Source organism: Vipera berus (assembly GCF_964194415.1).
Source record: "Vipera berus genome assembly, chromosome: W".
In the NCBI taxonomy this organism is placed as follows: domain Eukaryota; kingdom Metazoa; phylum Chordata; class Lepidosauria; order Squamata; family Viperidae; genus Vipera; species Vipera berus.
The window spans coordinates 22,711,800-22,730,257 of record NC_138210.1 but is presented as its reverse complement, the minus strand read 5'-3'; the positions used below and the strand labels follow the sequence as shown (position 1 = coordinate 22,730,257).

Sequence of the window (18,458 nt, the reverse complement as noted above, 5' to 3'; positions counted from 1 at the left end):
GCTCACGCCTACTGCTTCAGTGACTCCATCCAGCCACCTCATTCTCTGTCGTCCCCTTCTTCTATTGCCCTCGATCTTTCCCAGCATTAGGCTCTTCTCCAGTGAGTCCTTCCTTCTCATTAGGTGGCCAAAGTATTTGAGTTTTAGCTTCAGGATCTGGCCTTCTAAAGAGCAGTCAGGATTGATCTCCTCTAGGACTGACCGGTTTGATCGCCTTGCAGTCCAAGGGACTCGCAGGAGTCTTCTCCAGCACCATAGTTCAAAGGCCTCAATTCTTTGGCGCTCAGCCTTTCTTATGGTCCAACTTTCACTGCCATACATTGCAACTGGGAAGACCATAGCCTTGACTATACGCACTTTTGTTGACAGGGTGATGTCTCTGCTTTTTAGTGTGCTGTCTAGATTTGCCATGGCTTTCCTCCCCAGGAGCAAGCGTCTTTTAATTTCTTGGCTACAGTCCCCATCTGCAGTGATCTTGGAGCCCAGGAAAATAAAATCTGTCACTACCTCCATTTCTTCCCCATCTATTTGCCAGGAATTGAGAGGGCCAGATGCCATGATCTTGGTTTTCTTAATGTTAAGTTTCAACCCAACTTTTGCACTCTCCTTCTTCACCCGCAACAAGAGGCTCTTTAGTTCTTCTTCACTTTCTGCCATTAGAGTGGTATCATCTGCGTATCTTAGGTTGTTGATATTTCTTCCGGCAATCTTAATTCCAACTTTTGATTCATCTAGCCCTGCCTTTCTCATGATGTGCTCTGCATATAAGTTAAATAGGCAGGGCGACAGTATACAGCCTTGCCGGACTCCTTTCCCAATTTTGAACCAATCAGTGGTTCCGTGTCCAGTTCTCACTGTTGCTTCTTGACCCGCATATAGGTTTCTCAAGAGACAAATAAGATGTTCTGGTACTCCCATCTCTTTAAGAACTTGCCACAGTTTGTTATGATCCACACAATCAAAGGCTTTAGCATAGTCAATGAAGCAGAAGTAGATGTTTTTCTGGAACTCCCTAGCTTTCTCCATGATCCAGCGTATGTTGGCAATTTGATCTCTAGTTCCTCTGCCTCTTCGAAATCCTGCCTGTACTTCTGGTAGTTCTCGATCCACATACTGCTGAAGTCTAGCTTGTAGGATTTTAAGCATGACTTTACTAGCATGAGAAATGAGTGCAATGGTGCGATAGTTTGAACATTCTTTGGCACTGCCTTTCTTTGGAATTGGAATGTAAACTGATCTTTTCCAATCCTGTGGCCACTGTTGAGTTTTCCAAATTTGCTGGCAAATTGAGTGTAGCACTTTTACTGCACTGTCTTTTAAGATTTTGAATAGCTCAGCTGGAATACTGTCACCTCCACTAGCTTTGTTGTTGCTCAGCTTTTCTAAGGCCCACTTCACTTCACATTCTAGGATGTCTGGCTCGAGGTCAGTGACCACCTCATTGTGATTATCAGGGACATTAAGCTCATTCTTGTATAGTTCTTCTGTGTAATTTTGCCACCTCTTCTTAATCTCTTCTGCCTCTGTTAGGTCCCTGCCATTTTGGTCCTTTATCATGCCCATTTTTGCATTAAACGTTCCCTTCATCTGTCCAATTTTCTTGAAAAGATCTCTGGTCCTCCCTATTCTATTGTTTTCTTCTATTTCTTTGCACTGTTCATTTAAGAAGGCATTCTTATCTCTTCTAGCTATTCTCTGGAATTCTGCATTCAATTGGGCATATGTATGTTTTTCTCCCTTGCCTTTCGCTTCCCTCCTTTCCTTAGCTATTTGCAAAGCTTCCTCAGACAGCCATTTTGCTTTCTTGCATTTCTTTTTCTTTGGGATGGTTTTGGTTGCTACCTGTTGTACAATGTCGCGAACCTCTGTCCATAGTTCTTCAGGCACTCTGTCTATCAGATCTAATTCCTTAAATCTATTTGTCACCTCTACTGTATATTCAACAGGGATATGATTTAATTCATACCTGAGTGGCCTAGTGCTTTTCCCTACTTTCTTCAGTTTAAGCTTAAACTTTGCAAGGAGAAGCTCATGGTCTGAGCCACAGTCAGCTCCTGGTCTTGTTTTTACTGACTGTATAGAGCTTCTCCATCTTTGGCTGCAGAGCATATAGTCAATCTGATTTCTGTGTTGACCGTCTGGTGATGTCCATGTGTAGAGCCGTCTCTTGGGTTGTTGGAAAAGAGTGTTTGCTATGACCATCGTATTCTCTTGACAAAATTCTATCAGCCTGTGCCCTGCTTCATTTTGTACTCCAAGGTCAAACTTGCCTGTTATTCCAGTTATCTTTTGGCTTCCTACTTTAGCATTCCAATCCCCCATGATGATAAGGACATCATTTTTTGGTGTTAGTTCTATAAGGTGCTGTAGGGCTTCATAGAACCGGTCAATTTCATCCTCTTCAGCACTGGTGGTTGGGGCATAGACTTGGACTACTGTGATATTGAATGGTTTGCCTTGGATTCGAACTGAGATCATTCTGTCATTTTGAGGATTGTATCCCAGTATTGCTTTTCCTACTCTTTTATTGACTATGAAGGCTACTCCATTTCTTCTGAGGGATTCTTGCCCGCAGTAGTATACCTGATGGTCATCTGAATTAAATTCACCCATTCCTGTCCATTTTAGTTCGCTGATACCTAAGATGTCGATGTTCAGTCTTGTCATTTCTTGTTTGACCACGTCCAGCTTTCCTTGATTCATGGATCTTACATTCCAGGTTCCTATGGAGAAAAAATCTTTACAGCATCGGACTTTCCTTTCACCACCAGACACATCCACAGCTGAGCGTCCTTTCGGCTTTGGCCCAGTCGCTTCATTCTTTCTGGCGCTACTAGTACTAGCCCTCTGCTCTTCCCCAGTAGCATATTGGACGCCTTCTGACCTGAGGGGCTCATCTTCCAGCGTCATATCGTTTTGCCTTTTGGTACTGTCCATAGGGTTTTCATGGCAAAGATACTGGAGTGGGTTGCCATTTCCTTCTCCAGTGGATCACGTTTTGTCAGAACTCTCGGCTATGACCTGTCCGTCTTGGGTGGCCCTGCACGGCATAGCTCATAGCTTCATTGAATTACGCAAGCCCCTTCGCCACGACAAGGCAGTAATCCATGAAGGGGATGGTACTGTTGTACATACGTAAAAAGTCAGATTGCTATTTTGCACATGTCTAAAAATATACAGCATGTTTGCATTGCAAATGGAAGCTAAGGAAAACTCCTTCCCACCAATTTTTCTGCTGGCCTACATCTCCACTCTTCCCAGCTTTTATTTGATGGATAGTGTTAGGCATATGATTAAGCCTACCTGGTTGGGTTGGAAATATATAAGCCATGATGTATGGTATCACTTTAAATGTGATGATTGGCCAAGGGTGTGTTTGCTTCCCAACGGCCATAAGAGGGAGCTAGGGACGTAGTTTCTCTCTCTCTGCTCTCGCTGTTTTTTCACTGTTAGTTACTCTGTTACTGCTATTGTTGGTTTGCTACTGTGTTAAACCTGAACAACTGTGTTTTGACCTTTGGACTGGTAAGAAGACTTTGTATTTGGAATACTCCTTGGACTGTTACTATCATTTATCTGTTCTTTACACGTGTATGACCTGGACTGTTTATTTTTGACTGTGCTTTGTATTACACCACAAAGTAAAGTATTCTGTTTTTCACACCTCAGTGTATCTGTGTGGTTACTGTGTGAACTTTGCTGCTCTCAGTACCCTTTTTTGTCTGTGCAACGTCTTGTTAGCTCAAGGAAATCTCTGCACAATTCCTGACAGATAGAGTTGCTCATCTTACAGCAGTGATTCTGTGTGATGTACAGAGTCCCATCACAGCAGTACCAACCATTATTGAGGCTCAGTGGCTTAAACTCGCTGAAGATGGTCTCTGCTCCAGCGGTTCAAGTCCTAGCACCATGTGGTGGAGTGAGCACCCATCACTTGCCTCAGCTTCTGCCCACCTAGCAGTTTGAAAGCATTCTACATGTGAGTATATAAATAGGTACCACTTTGGTGGGAAACGTGGCAGTGTTTTGTGCCAACAGTCAGACCCCTGTCAGTGCTAGACCTGCTCAGATGCAATGCCTGACTCTGAGGCAATGTAAGTGGTGAGAGAAGGCCTTGGATGACACTGCTTATCTTTCTGATGTGGAGCAAGATTGCCCCCTGTGGTGCACCATAAATAAGTGTGTCAGGGTGAACTAAACGAGCTAGCACTTTTTGGCAGCCAAATAACTACTATGTACTAACATTGTAGTCTTCTGGCTAATTGTAACATCACCATATGCTAAATAAATAGTACAAACCATTAAAACAGTACAAACTCATGATGCCTCAATAAGTTCCAAAACAGAACCATATCACCAACACCAACAAAGCTCACCTAACTGCCTCCCCTCCCACCAAAGCCTAGAAGAACAGACAGGTCTTCAGAGCCCTACAAAAGGCTAACAGGGTTAGGGCCATCGGAATCTGCAGTGGGATCCTGTTCCGCCAGGCAGGTGCAGCCACAAAGGAGGCTTTCCTAATCCGGATTTTACAGTACATTTCTGCTGATCTGGTTCCTGGCCTCCCTTCCTCCCAGTCTTTCAAGTGAACTTCCCACTGTCCTCTCCATTTTTCACAACCTTCCTCCAATCTGTCTGCCAAGTGGCCCATTGCCTTAATTTCCCAGTATTTTTCTGCCAGACTCCCACTGGCTTTCTCATCCTTGACCTTCCCACCAATCTCCCTGCCAGTTTCCCAAGTGCTTTGCTGCTGTGCTTCCAACTGGCCTACCCACCAATTTTCCAAGTCCCTACCCTGTTGTCTTCAATACTGTCTATCGTGAGGGACACAGTTCTATAGCAGTTCTTGTTCCTGGATGGACACTTCTTGTTCCAGTCAGTGGCATGGGGGAGAGGTCTCCTTTGTAGGATGTTGCACAGTTTCTCCCCTCTACTATTCAATATCTAAATGAAGCCACTGGGAGAGTTCATTTACCAATACAGAGTGAGGTACTGTCACATGCATATTTTTTTTGTAATGGTTGCCATAATAATCTGTAGAAATAATTAAATGAGTACAGTTCCTTTATTCTAATTTGGAACGTGGTATCGTAAACCTTTGTGCATACAATTTCCATGGGACTTTTGGTTCCCTGTATTTTTGAGTTACTAAATAAAAGACCGCCTAAGTCACATAATAAAGAAAATAAATCCCATTTAGCCTAAAAACAGACTTTCTCTTTGCTAATACATAAAAATGAGCAGATACCAAAAACTAGCAGCTGTTGCTATTGCATTAAATTATAACTGTACTAAAAGATTAATGAGGTGGATGGATGGAGTCACTGAAGCAGTAGGTGTGAGCTTAAATGGACTCCAGAAGATGGTAGAGGACAGGAAGGCCTGGAGGAATGTTGTCCATGGGGTCGTGATGGGTTGGACACAACTTCGCAACTAGCAACAACAACTAAAAGATTTAGCTCTGTGGGATTTTTAAAGCTTTGATTTAATCTTTACAGCAGGGAACAGTAACTCAAGAGATGGCATTGCATTTAGTGATAATTCATTTAGGTATTTAAACAACAGAGCACCAAAAGTTGGGACACTCATGTTTAAGGTACTACATCTTCCCAAATAAATATACTTTCCTTTGAGAAGCAAGCCGGGGGCCACAGTCCAGAGTAGGTAAGGTCAGAGCAAGAAGCAAGACTGCTTTTATTGAACATTTCATTAAAATTATTACTAAAGTTACTCTTCAGTCATGTTTTTAATCATTTCCCCCTTCTATTTTATTAAATATAACATTTGATAGCAATATTTGTAAGCCTCTGAGAGTCATACCTGAGGCTTTCAGGGATCCCAGACTATATGCTTTTGCTATAAATGTTAACCACTGAAGTCTTTTCTGACTTAATGATATCTTAGATTTTATATAGGCTATAAAGTAACAATACCCACTTTGGGAAATTGTCCTCTTTGGTAGTAAAGAATTTAACCCTAGACTTTTTTGTGGCGGTAGGAAGTTTTGAATTTGGGTGCAGTGGCCACCTTCACATTATTTGGATCAGACACTTGGAGCCAGTGTGATGCTACAAGCCTGATGCTGCATATGACAGGTTTAGATTTAGGGCTTGCTGTGCTATGGCTCTGAATTTCTGGGAGTGGTGCTTTGGGGAAATGCAGTAAATAGAAGAACCTTGCAAATTCGTAATGCCACGCTAACAATTAGGAGACTCAGGAGCTTTGATGTTTTAGTCATCTCATTTGTCAATTCAATTTGAAAGAAAAGATTTTTGTCTTATGAAAGTAGCTCTTGAAGTGTGTGTTAGTTCAGGTGTTGTGTTGCATTCTCATTTCTCTGCTTTCTCCAAAGCTGCTGTTTTTGTCAGACAAGAAATTTTTTTCATCCATGTTATTTTCCAATAAGTCTAGTCTCATTTATGAATCTATTCAGGTTGTTTGTTTAACCTAAAGCAATCTCTGGGGTTTCCCAGGTGGGCCAAAGAAATGGATAGAATTGTTATGAATATGCGAGTGGGAGTATTCAGTAATAAACAATGCATATTTAGGATTTTTACACATTCTATAAAAAGAATAGTCACAATTTCACTTAGTGATTATTACACTGATTCAATTAATATTATGTCTCTTTCCTCTCTGAATGCATAATAGTTTTCTTAGCAGTATAAAATTAATAATAGAAAATGGTGTATTTATATCATCAGTATTCCTTAGTGGAAATTTTACATAAATAATATAACTAGTTAAATTTATTGTCAAAGAAAAGTATATTTATTATACAGTGTATATGGTTTGTAGCTTTCTGTAGGAGTGAAGACTGCTGTTATATTTAAAAAGCAGCAATTTACATTACAGTATTAAAGTATGTTGAACCTGCAAATTTAAAAACAACAAAAAGAATTTTCTTTTGCTTTTGATTTCCCAGTAGCTTTGAATAAAGATATATATCCTGCTGGAGTTTTAAGTCTACTGGAAAGATGATTTGGCACACAAAGGTTATAATACTTTCTAAAAAGCTTAAGGCTGGGATATTAAAGCCATTCCTGATATTAATATTCCAACCTTGTATTTGGCAACATTTTAATTCTGAAGAGAGTACATGAGTTCAAGGTCAGAGAGATTGAATTTCTCTATTCATTATAAGTAATTATTGTGTGACAAATGAGTTTCAGATCAGGCTGAAAATTATGTAAGAAAAATCAATATTTCTGTTCAGGGCCTTTCAGGTCATTTACCATCCTACCTTTTGTTAGTTTGTCAGAAAAGAGCAAGATAAAACATGTGTGACAGTGGGCTACCTCATATTGTTACTGCTTCCATCTGAAAAAGTACTTGAGTTCTTGAATTATATTAATGGTTTAATTAGTTTCAGCAATTTCTAAATGAGTTCCGATTTAGAAGGCTTCAGTTTCAGCTTTTTGATTTACTGTGTTTAAAAGTCCAAAATCTGAGTAGTATATTCTTTGCCTTTTCATTGCTTGTTTGATTAATAGCTCATAAACCTTTGTTAGCAGCTTTGTCGTTAAAGACATTGCCTGGTGTTTCAGTTAATTTAAAAATACCACTGGGAAAATGTGTCATCTTTTTAACAAGTGTCTCTTGCTTCTCCTCCTCCTCCTTCAAAGTTGGTTTTTACCATGCATAACTTTCTTTTCTGGCTATCTTGCAGTTTCCTGATGAAGATGAAGAAACTAGACTGTACTGTTTGAAGATCGAGGAACAGAAACGCCTCAGGGAAGAGATCTTGAAACAAAAGGAGCTCAGGCGGCAGCTTCAAGCTGGGGCTCGAAAAAGAGAATTGCTGGAAAGGCTGGCACAGCAACAACAAGGCTCTTCAGGCCAACAGCAGGAGGAAGACCCTTCACAGCTGCCCACCAATGGAAATCCATTGCTTTCCCTTCCTGGTGCACAGTCCCGCCAAAATGTGAAATGCAGGCTAATGGTTAAAAAACAAGAGCTAGTCGTTCCAGGTTCCACAGCTGTTCAGCCTAAGCCTGTAAATGTTCTCCAGGCTGGAGACAGTGTGCAATGTCAAGGACAGCAAATAAAAACTATAAAGCAGCTAAGGCAGGCTAGGACAGTGCCTGAAAATGAGCTCCAGCTGCCCAATAAAGCTTTGCAAACAAAGCTTCCCGCTGCTGTGCACTTGAACCTGTCCCAGATTGCTCGGGTGGCATCAGTGCAAGGCCAGCCTCAAGACCTAAAGCCTGGGATGAAAAGAACTGTCATGCAGCGGGCAAACAGTGGGAGTGGCGATGGGCCCCATATTGGCACCAAAGTCAGAGTGATAAAATTGTCAGGAGGGGTAAGTTACCAGGCATGTCTGTCTCTTATTTCTGTGTGGTTGGTTTCTGATCTCCATCTGTCGTCGTCTTGTCATTTTCAGAAGCTCAAAGTAAGTGATCTGGAAAAGAATAAGCTAGCCAACACCCATGTTTGAACTGGCATACTTGCATGTGGAACAATAGATACAGAGATACACAGTGGATATAAAAAGTCTACACAACCCTGTCAAAATGCTAAGTTTTTGAGACTAAAAAAAATCAGACCAAGTTAAATCACTTCAGAATAATGTTTTCCACCTTAACATGTAAGCTGTACACGACAATTGAAAAACAAACTGAAATCTTGAGTCCTCCAAAAAGTGGTGTGCTGAATTGGGGGGGGGAAGGTGTCCTCCTGCTGAAAAACAGCTGACTTTGCTGCCATAGCCAGTTCTTTGGCAGCATGCTCCCTGAGTTTTGAATGGAAGTAATTAGGAATAACACATAATGACCCACAAATGACTGTGTACCTGCCTGGGAAGAGAATCCAGAGGATTGCGATTCTCAGTAAGAGCAGCTGGAGTGGTTGGGTTTCCATCTTTTCCTGTCGCTGTTTGTATTTTTAGGTGCCCCTGTTTTTAATACCACATTTTGATTTTTGATCTGCACTTTTAATCGTTAATAGCCTGGCTGAATGCTGATGTGTTTTTACACCCTCTTGTTGGATTACAATGTGAACTTTCACCATTTTATTTTGGAGTTAAAAAAATACTTCCACTTTTGCCACAAGGAAGCTGACAGCATAAGGGTTTTCCCCTTTTGTAGTGAAAGTCATTTGATCTGACTTATACTGGATTCTTATTGTAAGGATTTTGTATTTTATTAGTTTTTAAAAGAACTCAGTTGCTTTATTTTACTTCCGTATATATATCTATCTGTCTTTACTTCAAAAGATGGCAACTTTCGCTTTTTTTCTCTCTCTACTGTGAGAACTTTTATCTTAGCTTCTCCTGCAGTTGTTTTGTTATGGAACACTCACTCTCTTTGCCCTAAAGAAAGAACTGTTTATACTCTACCACGAAAGCTTGGTTATAACAAGGATTTGGATCATATTGAAATTAAAGTAACAATAAATTAAGGACTTGGGACATTACCTATTATATACTTCTGATGCACCCTGCACGGGTGGCCTCCAAGTGCCCTGCGCAGGTGGTTTCCAAGCGGCGCCAGCTTTGAGCGGACGCGGGTGGCCTCCAAGCGGCCTGTGTGGATGGCTTCTGAGCCGCACAGGATTTTGAGCGGGTGCGGGCAGCCTCCAAGCACCCCGTGTGGGTGCTTTCAGAGCGGTGCTGGCTTCTGAGCGGGTGCAGGCGGCCTCCAAGCACCCTGTGTGGGTGCTTTCAGAGCGGCGCTGGCTTCTGAGCGGGCGCCGGCGGCCTCCAAGCGCCCCGCGTGGGTGCTTTCCGAGCAGCGCTGGCTTCTGAGTGATCGCGGGCGGCCTCCAAGGACCCCGCACGGGTGGCTTCCAAACGGCATCGGCCTCTGAGCAGACGGGGGTGGCTTCTGATGCACCCTGCACGGGCGGCCTCCAAGTGCCCCGTGTGGGTGGTTTCCGAGCGGCGCTGGCTTTGAGCGGGCACGGGTGGCCTCCAAGCTGCCTGTGCAGATGGCTTCCGAGTGGCGCCGGCCTTTGAGCGGGTGCGGGCGGCCTCCAAGCGCCCTGCGCGGGTGCTTTCCGAACAGCACCGGCTTCTGAGCGGGTGCGGGTGGCCTCCAAGTGGCCTAAGCGGGTGGCTTCTGAGCGGGCGCTGGTGGCTTCCAATGCACCCCGCGTGGGCGGCCTCCAAGTACCCCACACTGGCTTCTGAGCGCCCCACAAGCAAGTGGAAAGCAAGCAAGTGAGCAAGGCAGGGGTGTGGGATCGGGGTGTGCAAGTACAGCTGAGCTGCGTTTCTCCGTGTTGTTTGGTTGTTTTTTGCAAAGTTGCCCCGGGTCAGTGGAAAAGCCTCCAGTCTCCCTGCTGCAAGCATGGGAAGCACCAGAGCTCCTGATGAACCGCGTTTAAGGGAGAGAGAAAGAGAGCCGAGCTTGACCTACGCGGCTGGGCTCTTTCTGCTTTTCCTTTGCAACTTGGAAGAATAACAGCAATAATAAGAGGAAAAGTTCGTGCATGATTTCCAGACATTTCCTCTCCGTCCCCACCCCACTCCATCCCAAGAAGCAGTATTTGTTTCTGCTTTTCCTTTGCAACTTGGAAGAATAACAGCAATAATAAGAGGAAAAATTCATGCATGATTTCCAGACATTTCCTCTCCGTCCCCACCCCACTCCATCCCAAGAAGCAGTATTTGTTTCTGCTTTTCCCTTGTAACTTGGAAGAATAACAGCAATAATAAGAGGAAAAGTTCTTGCATGGTTTCCAGCCGTTTCCTCTCCATCCCCACCCAACTCCATCCCAAGAAGCAGTATTTGTTTATGCTTTTCCTTTGCAACCTGGAAGAATAACAGCAATAATAAGAGGAAAAGTTCTTGCATGGTTTCCTCTCCGTGCCCACCCCACTGCATCCCAAGAAGTATTTGTAGTTTGGACTAGCATGCTGCTTGGCTGCTCTCCTCCTTTGCTCACGGAGCGCGCGCGCTGCCCTTTGCAAAAGATGGAGCCCCCGCGGTTTTGCATTGGAAGGAGATTACTTCGCCCGAAGGAAGGGTGACTTGGTGGCAATTCGTGTTTGTCTCCCTTCCTTTGGAAGAGGGAGAAAAGCATCGCTCTCTTCCTTCGGGCGAGTGAAAATTAACTTGATAACAGTAGCAATGCGGCCAGAAATGGGCATCTCTCAACAGCACTGGGGAGTGTTATGGGAAGAACAATGTACACAGAGAGGATCGGGAACGCTGGGCTCTGGTAGGGAAAAAATGACTGGGAGAAGTAGCCAGTTCATAATGTACGTGCCTGAAAATGGGAGATGGGCAGGTTGTCTGAGGTTCAGTATTTGTAGTTTGGACTAGCAGGTTGCTTGGAAGGGAGGGAGAGAAGGAAGGAAGGAAGGGACAAAGAGGGAAGGAAGGAAGGTAGGAAGGAAGGACAATGAGAGGGAGGGAGAGACAATGGAAGGGAGGGAGGGAAGGAGGAAGAGACAAGGAAGGAAGGAAGGGAAGGACAATGAGAGGGAGGGAGAGACAATGGAAGGAAGGGAGGGAAGAAGGAAGAGAAAGAAAAGGGAAGGACAATGAGAGGGAGGGAGAGACAATGGAAGGGAAGGAGGAAGAGACAAAGAGGGAAGGAAGGAAAAGAAGGAAGTGACAATGGGAGAGAGGGAGTGAAGAAAGGCACCCACCCCCCCTCCACCAGAGACCCACAAATTCCCCCCCACACAGGCCCCTGGCAACCTGAGTGATAAGCTGGCCATGCCACACACCCCGGGCATTAATCACATGACCCAGGGACACTGTGAATGTCATAAGTATGAATCAGTTGCCAAGCATCCGAATGTAAATCACATGACCCTGGGGATGCTTGAACAGTCATAAGTGTGAAAAATGGTCATAAGTCACTTTTTTCAATACCGTTGTAACTTTGAATAGTCACTAAGCGAAATGTAAGTCGAGAACTACTTGTACTTTATCATTTTTTTTCCTTTTTTTTGGTCAAGTTTTTGACACCTTGCTAGGCGACTGGTGGTACTCGGATATTGCCTTATCCTAAAAGTGGTACAATGGATGAAAAGGTTGAAAAGCCCTGTTCTACATCACCCACCCCTCCACCTTGCCCCCCCTCCTCTTCCATGGGTTCTTCAATGTTGCTTTCCACCTCCTGCATCAATTCTTCAAAGTCCAAGTTCTCATGGGAACTTGGCAAGGGTGGAAGGGAAGTAGTTTCAAAGGAATCTGCTTCCCCCTCATTTGAAGGAGTTGGTGAGCCAGGTGGTGATTGCTGAAACATAAACGCATCATTACAAGGTCCCTCCCCTTCCCTGCCCAGGAGGTGAAGGCCAGAGGTGGAATGCCCATCATAAGCGAGTGCCCCCCCCCCGTTTCTCCCTCCACTGTGACTGGTGATGAAGCGTTGTGTGTGTTGGGATATCGGTGATCTTGGGAGGGGGCAACTTTGGATAGCAAGGATCAGTGAAAGACTGGGTGCACCTTCATAGAGGGAGGCAATTGGAGGTAGAAAGCTAAAGGGTTGACTTGTCGGAGAACCTTGAATGATATCACAAATTTAGCATCTAACTTCTTGGAAGGTCTTGAAGATGCTAAGAACTTGGTAGACAGCCAAACCTCATCTCCTACTACAGTGACTCCTCCCACTGGTGGGCATCCACCGTCTTCTTGTAAGACTGTTTTGCTTGGTCGAGCTGCTGCTTCAAGAGGTCTTGATCTTATTCCTGTAAGAAGTTAACTGTCCCTGGGACAGTTGAGTCCAGTGCGGGGTGGTCTGGCAACACTTTAGGGCAGACATGTCAAACTCAAGGGCCGCAGGCCAGATGTAGTTAGATGTGGCCACCCTGGAGACAGCGAGGGGCCAGCCCCTGCCACCTTGGCCCCATCCCATCCCATTCTAGCTAGGCATGCACACAGGAGGCAAGCACATGGGGGCTGGTGTGCAGCTGACTTGATGAGCACCATCTTGCCCTGCAGGTTAACCGTGTTCCAGCACCAGGTGCCTCTGCTGCCTCCATGGCCCGCTTGCCAGCCCGGTGTCACCCACGGGTGCTTCCCTTTCACCAGCATGGCCCTCGCTTCCCACCCCGCCCCTGCATGGAAAAGCCACGGCCACTGGCAGCGCTGGGACCCTCTTGCCCTTCCCTCATCCCTTCCTGGGTGTGGAGGGAGGAAGGAAGGAAGGAGATGGGAATGAGAAGGAGGCAACGAAGGTAGGATGAAGGAAGGAAGGAAAGGAAGGAAGGAAGGAAGGAAATGGGAATGAGAAGGAGGGAGGCAGGTGTTATGGTTCCGACTAACGAGACAGTTCAAAGAACATTCCATGATTGTTTATTCTAAAAAGTCTATGATAATGAGAACGAAGCATCGGCACTCATGGATGGATGCCAAAATCTGAATTCTCCTCCCCTGAACACATCGTATCATACACAATTCCCTCCCTTAATTACATGTCATGAATCACATTCTCCAATTAGTTTAACATACAAAGTTTCACTTCCTTTCTGTAATGTGCCATCTCTTATCTTATCAAAACATCCAGATTAACATCCTCCCCTTCAGTGATTCAAAGCAAAACAGTTAAAGCAAAAGGCTGCCTCTTATATTGTCAAAGCAAAAACATCGAGGACTTCCGGGTGGCAAGGCTCCGTTGACGGCAGCCATTTCGGCTGTCAGCCCCGTTGTCTCCGTAGAGCCGCCAAAAACAGCGACGATCAGCTGTTTGGTGGCTCGGAAACCCGCTCCTCGGGAGAAGAGGATGGGGTGAGCACCCAGGCAGGGGTAGAGCTCCCCTAGACCGCCAGAGTTTAAACTCTGGTGGTTGAAGGGTGTGAGCCCCCCCCCCCCGAAGCCTGAGTTTGCTCCGGACTCCAGGATGCCTCTGCTCCAAGGCTTTGGAGCAGAGCAGGACGCTGCAACCATCCCTGCCATCGAGAGGAAATTGGGGATTACTTGGATGCAGGCAGAGCTGTGCAGGAGAATGCTGTAATAGCAAGTATTTGAACTTTAACTCAGACTACTTTGTGGAAAAGTTGTAAACGATGCGGAAAGTGAAAGTGCGCAATAGAACTAAGTGGTGCCAAAATGGCTACCAAATCAACTAAAGTTCCTAGAAGTGCGGGGACTCGCCAGTTCAGCAATCTTCATTACAGGCTTTGATGCCTCCTCTCCCGGCACCCACACCCGCACCAGCTTTAACAATAAAAGATTTGCAGGATGCTTTGCAAGAGGCTTTGAAAAAACAATCTCAACAAATAGCTGAGCTTATTGAGGAGAAGAATACAGAAATAAGGGCAGATATTTTGGTTGCATTTCAAGGGCTCGCTGTTTGCATTGAACGTTTGGATGAGTGGAAGAACTTAGCCAAAATAATATGAGATTAGATGCCAAAATGATGAATGCTGAAACTGTGATGGATAAGATTGATGATGATTTAACATTGGTGCAGTACCGCAAGATGGAGTTCGCTGTGAGAATCAGAGGTTTGAAAGAAGATCCTAAGGAAAATTTGAAAAAAGTACTCTCAGAAGCTCTTGAACAGATTCTGGGGCGTTCAGCAGAAGATATTATGGTGGATATAGATAAAATATTCCGTGTTAATTCCTGGATTGCAAGACAAAGGAAGCTACCTAGAGATGTGGTGGTTTATTTTACAAAAAGAGCAATTAGAAATGAGGTTATTCAAGCTTTTTATAATAACAAATTTACAGTTGCAGAGCAAGAAGTTTTAATTTTGAAAGAGATCCCTCCAAGAATTTTAAGGAGAAGGAAAGAATTTGCTTTTTTGGCAGAAGAATTAAGGAAACGGGATATCCAGTTCAGATGGGAGATTCCAGTAGGCATGGTGGTGATGCACGCAGGCATGAGATACCGCCTTAACATAGTTTTACAGGCATGAGATTTTTATGCTAATATTTTGAAGGCAGGCCCCCCACCATCCACGGAATTTAAAAGGAGGAATGGTGAAGGAGAGCGTCAGCTACGAAGGGAGAGTATACAAGGTGCTGAAGGAGCTACACAGCTGAAAGATGGAGAATCCCAGCAAACTACAGGAGTGGATCAGATTTCAGTACCAATGGAGGAGGTCAGAGACCAAAGAATGACACGTGCTGCAGCCAGACGAATGAGACAAGAGCAAGAACAACAGAGAGTCATGACTACATCTCAAAAACTTACTTATAGTGAAGCAGTGGGAGGAGCGAAGCCGAAGAGAGTGCAGGTGATTTTGGAAGAGGCGCTCCAAAAGCTTCAGGTCGCAAAAGATGGCGACAAAGCTTCTAACCTGGAATGTTAATGGCTTAAATTCACCACATAAAAGAAAGAAAGTATTTCAATATCTAAAGCAATTTAAAAATGATGTTATTTGCTTACAGGAAACACATATTCGAGCAGCTGATCAAAAGTACCTGATAAACTTTAGGTTGGGCACACAGTTTATTGCCTCTGCTCCTGACAAGAAAAACGGAGTTGTTATTTACGTTAAGAATACTTTAACAGCTACTTTACTTGAAGCAGATAAACAAGGAAGATATGTTATAATTGAACTATTAACAGAAGGCAAGAAAATACTTTTGGTTGGATTATATGCTCCTAACCAACAGCAAGGAGATTTTTACAAATTATTACACAGTAAGATTATCCAGTGGGATTATAAATCTTGTATTTTTATGGGAGATTGGAATGGCGTTTTGGATGTACAAATGGACAAAAGAGGCCTTTTTAGAAGTACGCCAAGTCATGCTAGACTGCCTAAATCATTTTTTTAGATGAAGGATGACTTGGAATTGAGAGATGTGTGGAGAGAAAGGAACTTGCAAGAAAAAGACTTTACTTTTTTCTCTGATAGGCATCAATCTTTTTCAAGGATTGACTTTGTATTAATTACTAATGATTTTTTTTCTAGGATTAAGAAGATCAAGATTTGTCCAAGAACTATATCTGATCATAGTCCAGTATGGTTGGAGATAGAAAAAGATAATGGAGACAGACGGTCTTGGCGATTAAATGAAAACTTGTTTAGATATCAGGAAAATGTGGAAGAGTGTAAAAAACAGATGAAATAATTTTTTAAAATTAATATGCATAAAGGTACTCCTATGGAGATGGTTTGGGATGCAAGTAAAGCTTATATGAGAGGAGTGTTAATATATTTGAACAATAAACATAGACGTAAATTGGAATTTAGGAGGAAAGAATTAGAGGAGGAAATTAAGAAAAAAGAAAAGGCTTTAATTCTGAATCCATCTGATGGGAAGACTAAAGAGGTAATTACTTTACTAAGAGGTCAGTTTGATATGTTGATGGCAGATCAAGTGGCATCTAACTTACGGTATGTTAGACATAATACTTTTTGTAATGCTGATAAACCGGGTAGGTGGTTAGCTTATTTGTTAAGGAAGAAACAGAGAGCATGCAATATAGATAGAATAGAATACAAGGGTAAAGTAGTGTACCAGCAGAATCTTATTAAAAAGGCTTTTGTTGATTTTTATTCTAAGTTGTATGTTAGAGATTTGTTTATTTATTTATTTAATTGGATTTGTATACCGCCCTTTCCCGAAGAACTCAGGGCGGTTTACAGGGAATTAAAACAAGAAATACAAAAATTAAAAACAATTAAAAAGATTATAATAGTCCCTGAGAGAATAAAAATCCCAATTAAAATTAAAATTAAAATTAAAGTTAAAATTCTCAGCCTGGGCCAGAGAGCTCGAAGACCCAGGTCTTCAGGTCCCGGCGGAATGAACGGAGGTCGGGGGCAGTCCTCAACTCTACGGGCAGCTGGTTCCAGAGGGCAGGCGCACCCACTGAGAAGGCCCTCCCCCTGGGCGTTACCCGCCGGCAATCTTTTACCGGCGGCACCCTGAGAAGACCCTCCCTGTGGGAGCGCACTGGACGAAGGGAACTTGATGCTGGCAGCAGGTGTTCCCTCAGATATCCCGGACCCAAGCCATTTAGGGCTTTATAGGTCATTACCAGCACCTTGAATCTTACCCGGAGGGCAACCGGAAGCCAATGCAGCTCGCGGAGTAGAGGTGTTACATGGGAGTATCGGGAAACCCCCATCACAACTCGTGCAGCTGCATTCTGCACCAGCTGAAGCCTCCGAGTGGTCCTCAAGGGCAGCCCCATGTAGAGAGCGTTGCAGTAGTCTAAACGGGAGGTCACGAGCGCATGAGTGACTGTGCGTAGGGCATCTCGGTCCAGGTAGGGTCGCAACTGGCGCACCAGGCGAACCTGGGCAAAAGCCCCCCTGGTCACGGCTCCTATATGGTCTTCAAAATTCAGCCGGGAGTCAAGGAGGACGCCCAAGTTGCGAGCCCTATCAACGGGGGTAACACCTCACCCCCCCATCGTTAAAGGTGGAATGGTCTGGTTAACCCGAGATGCCAATATGCACAGCCACTCAGTCTTGGCAGGATTGAGACGAAGCCTGTTTCTCCCCATCCAGACCCGGACCGCCTCCAGGCAACGGGACATCACGGCGAGGGCATCGCTGGGTTGGTCCGGGGTGGAAAGAAAAAGTTGGGTATCATCAGCGTACTGATGATACCCCACCCCGAAACCACGAATGATCTCACCCAGCGGCTTCATATAGATGAACAGGAGGGGCGAGAGAACCGACCCCTAAGGAACTCCACAAACAAGAGGCCTCGGGGTGGATCTCTGCCCTCCCGTCAACACCGACTGCGAGCAGCCCAGGAGATAGGAGGAAAACCACCGTAAAACGGTGCCTCCCACTCCCAACCCCCTGAGACACCGCAGTAGGATACCATGGTCGATGGTATCAAAAGCCGCTGAGAGATCTAATAGGACTAGGACAGAGGAACAACCCCTGTCCCGAGCCCACCAGAGATCATTCACCAGCGCGACCAATGCCATCTCCGTGCTGTGTCCGGGCCTGAAACCCGATTAGTACGGGTCCAGATAATCAGTTTCCTCCAGGATCAGATTCGAGATGCAGACATAGATGGATATTTGCAGGAAGCTAATATCCCTGTTCTTACACAAGAACAAAAGGAAGGGTTGAATCAATTGATAAGTGATGAAGACATTTTTTTAGCAATTAAGCAATTAAAAGTGGGTAAGGCACCGGGAACTGACGGTTTGACTGCCGTCTATTATAAAAATTTACAGTCAGAAATGGTGGAACCTTTAAGAGAATTGTTTAGGACAATTCAATTGGGAGGAGAAGTGCCTCCATCGTGGAAAACAGCTTTTATTTCGTTGATTCCGAAGGAAGATCAAGATGTTACCCAAGCCAAAAACTATAGACCAATATCGCTTTTAAATACTGATTATAAGATATTTGCAAAAATTTTAGCTAATAGATTAATGAAGGTAATGCAGCAAGTGATTCATAGTGATCAAACTGGATTTATAAGCGGTAGACAAATGAAGAATAATGTGAGACATATTGTAGATTTACTGGAATTCTTGGAAAGGAATAATCAGGTCTCCGCAGCGCTGATTTTTTTGGATGCTGAAAAAGCCTTTGATCAATTGGACTGGAAATTTTTGGTGAAAGTATTGGAG

The 18,458-nt window shown here is 44.2% G+C and overlaps 1 protein-coding gene across 4 annotated transcripts in view; it reads left to right on the top strand.

Moving 5' to 3' along the window:
- Nucleotides 1–18,458, top strand: part of LOC308676208 (RNA-binding protein 33-like) — a 293,110-nt gene that overhangs the window by 183,820 nt on the left and 90,832 nt on the right. For all 4 annotated transcript variants that reach the window (XM_081341982.1, XM_081341985.1, XM_081341984.1 and 1 more), the window contains one exon: nucleotides 7,670–8,305. In XM_081341982.1, the coding sequence (XP_081198108.1) occupies nucleotides 7,670–8,305 (636 nt within the window). The remainder of the gene's footprint in view (nucleotides 1–7,669; nucleotides 8,306–18,458) is intronic.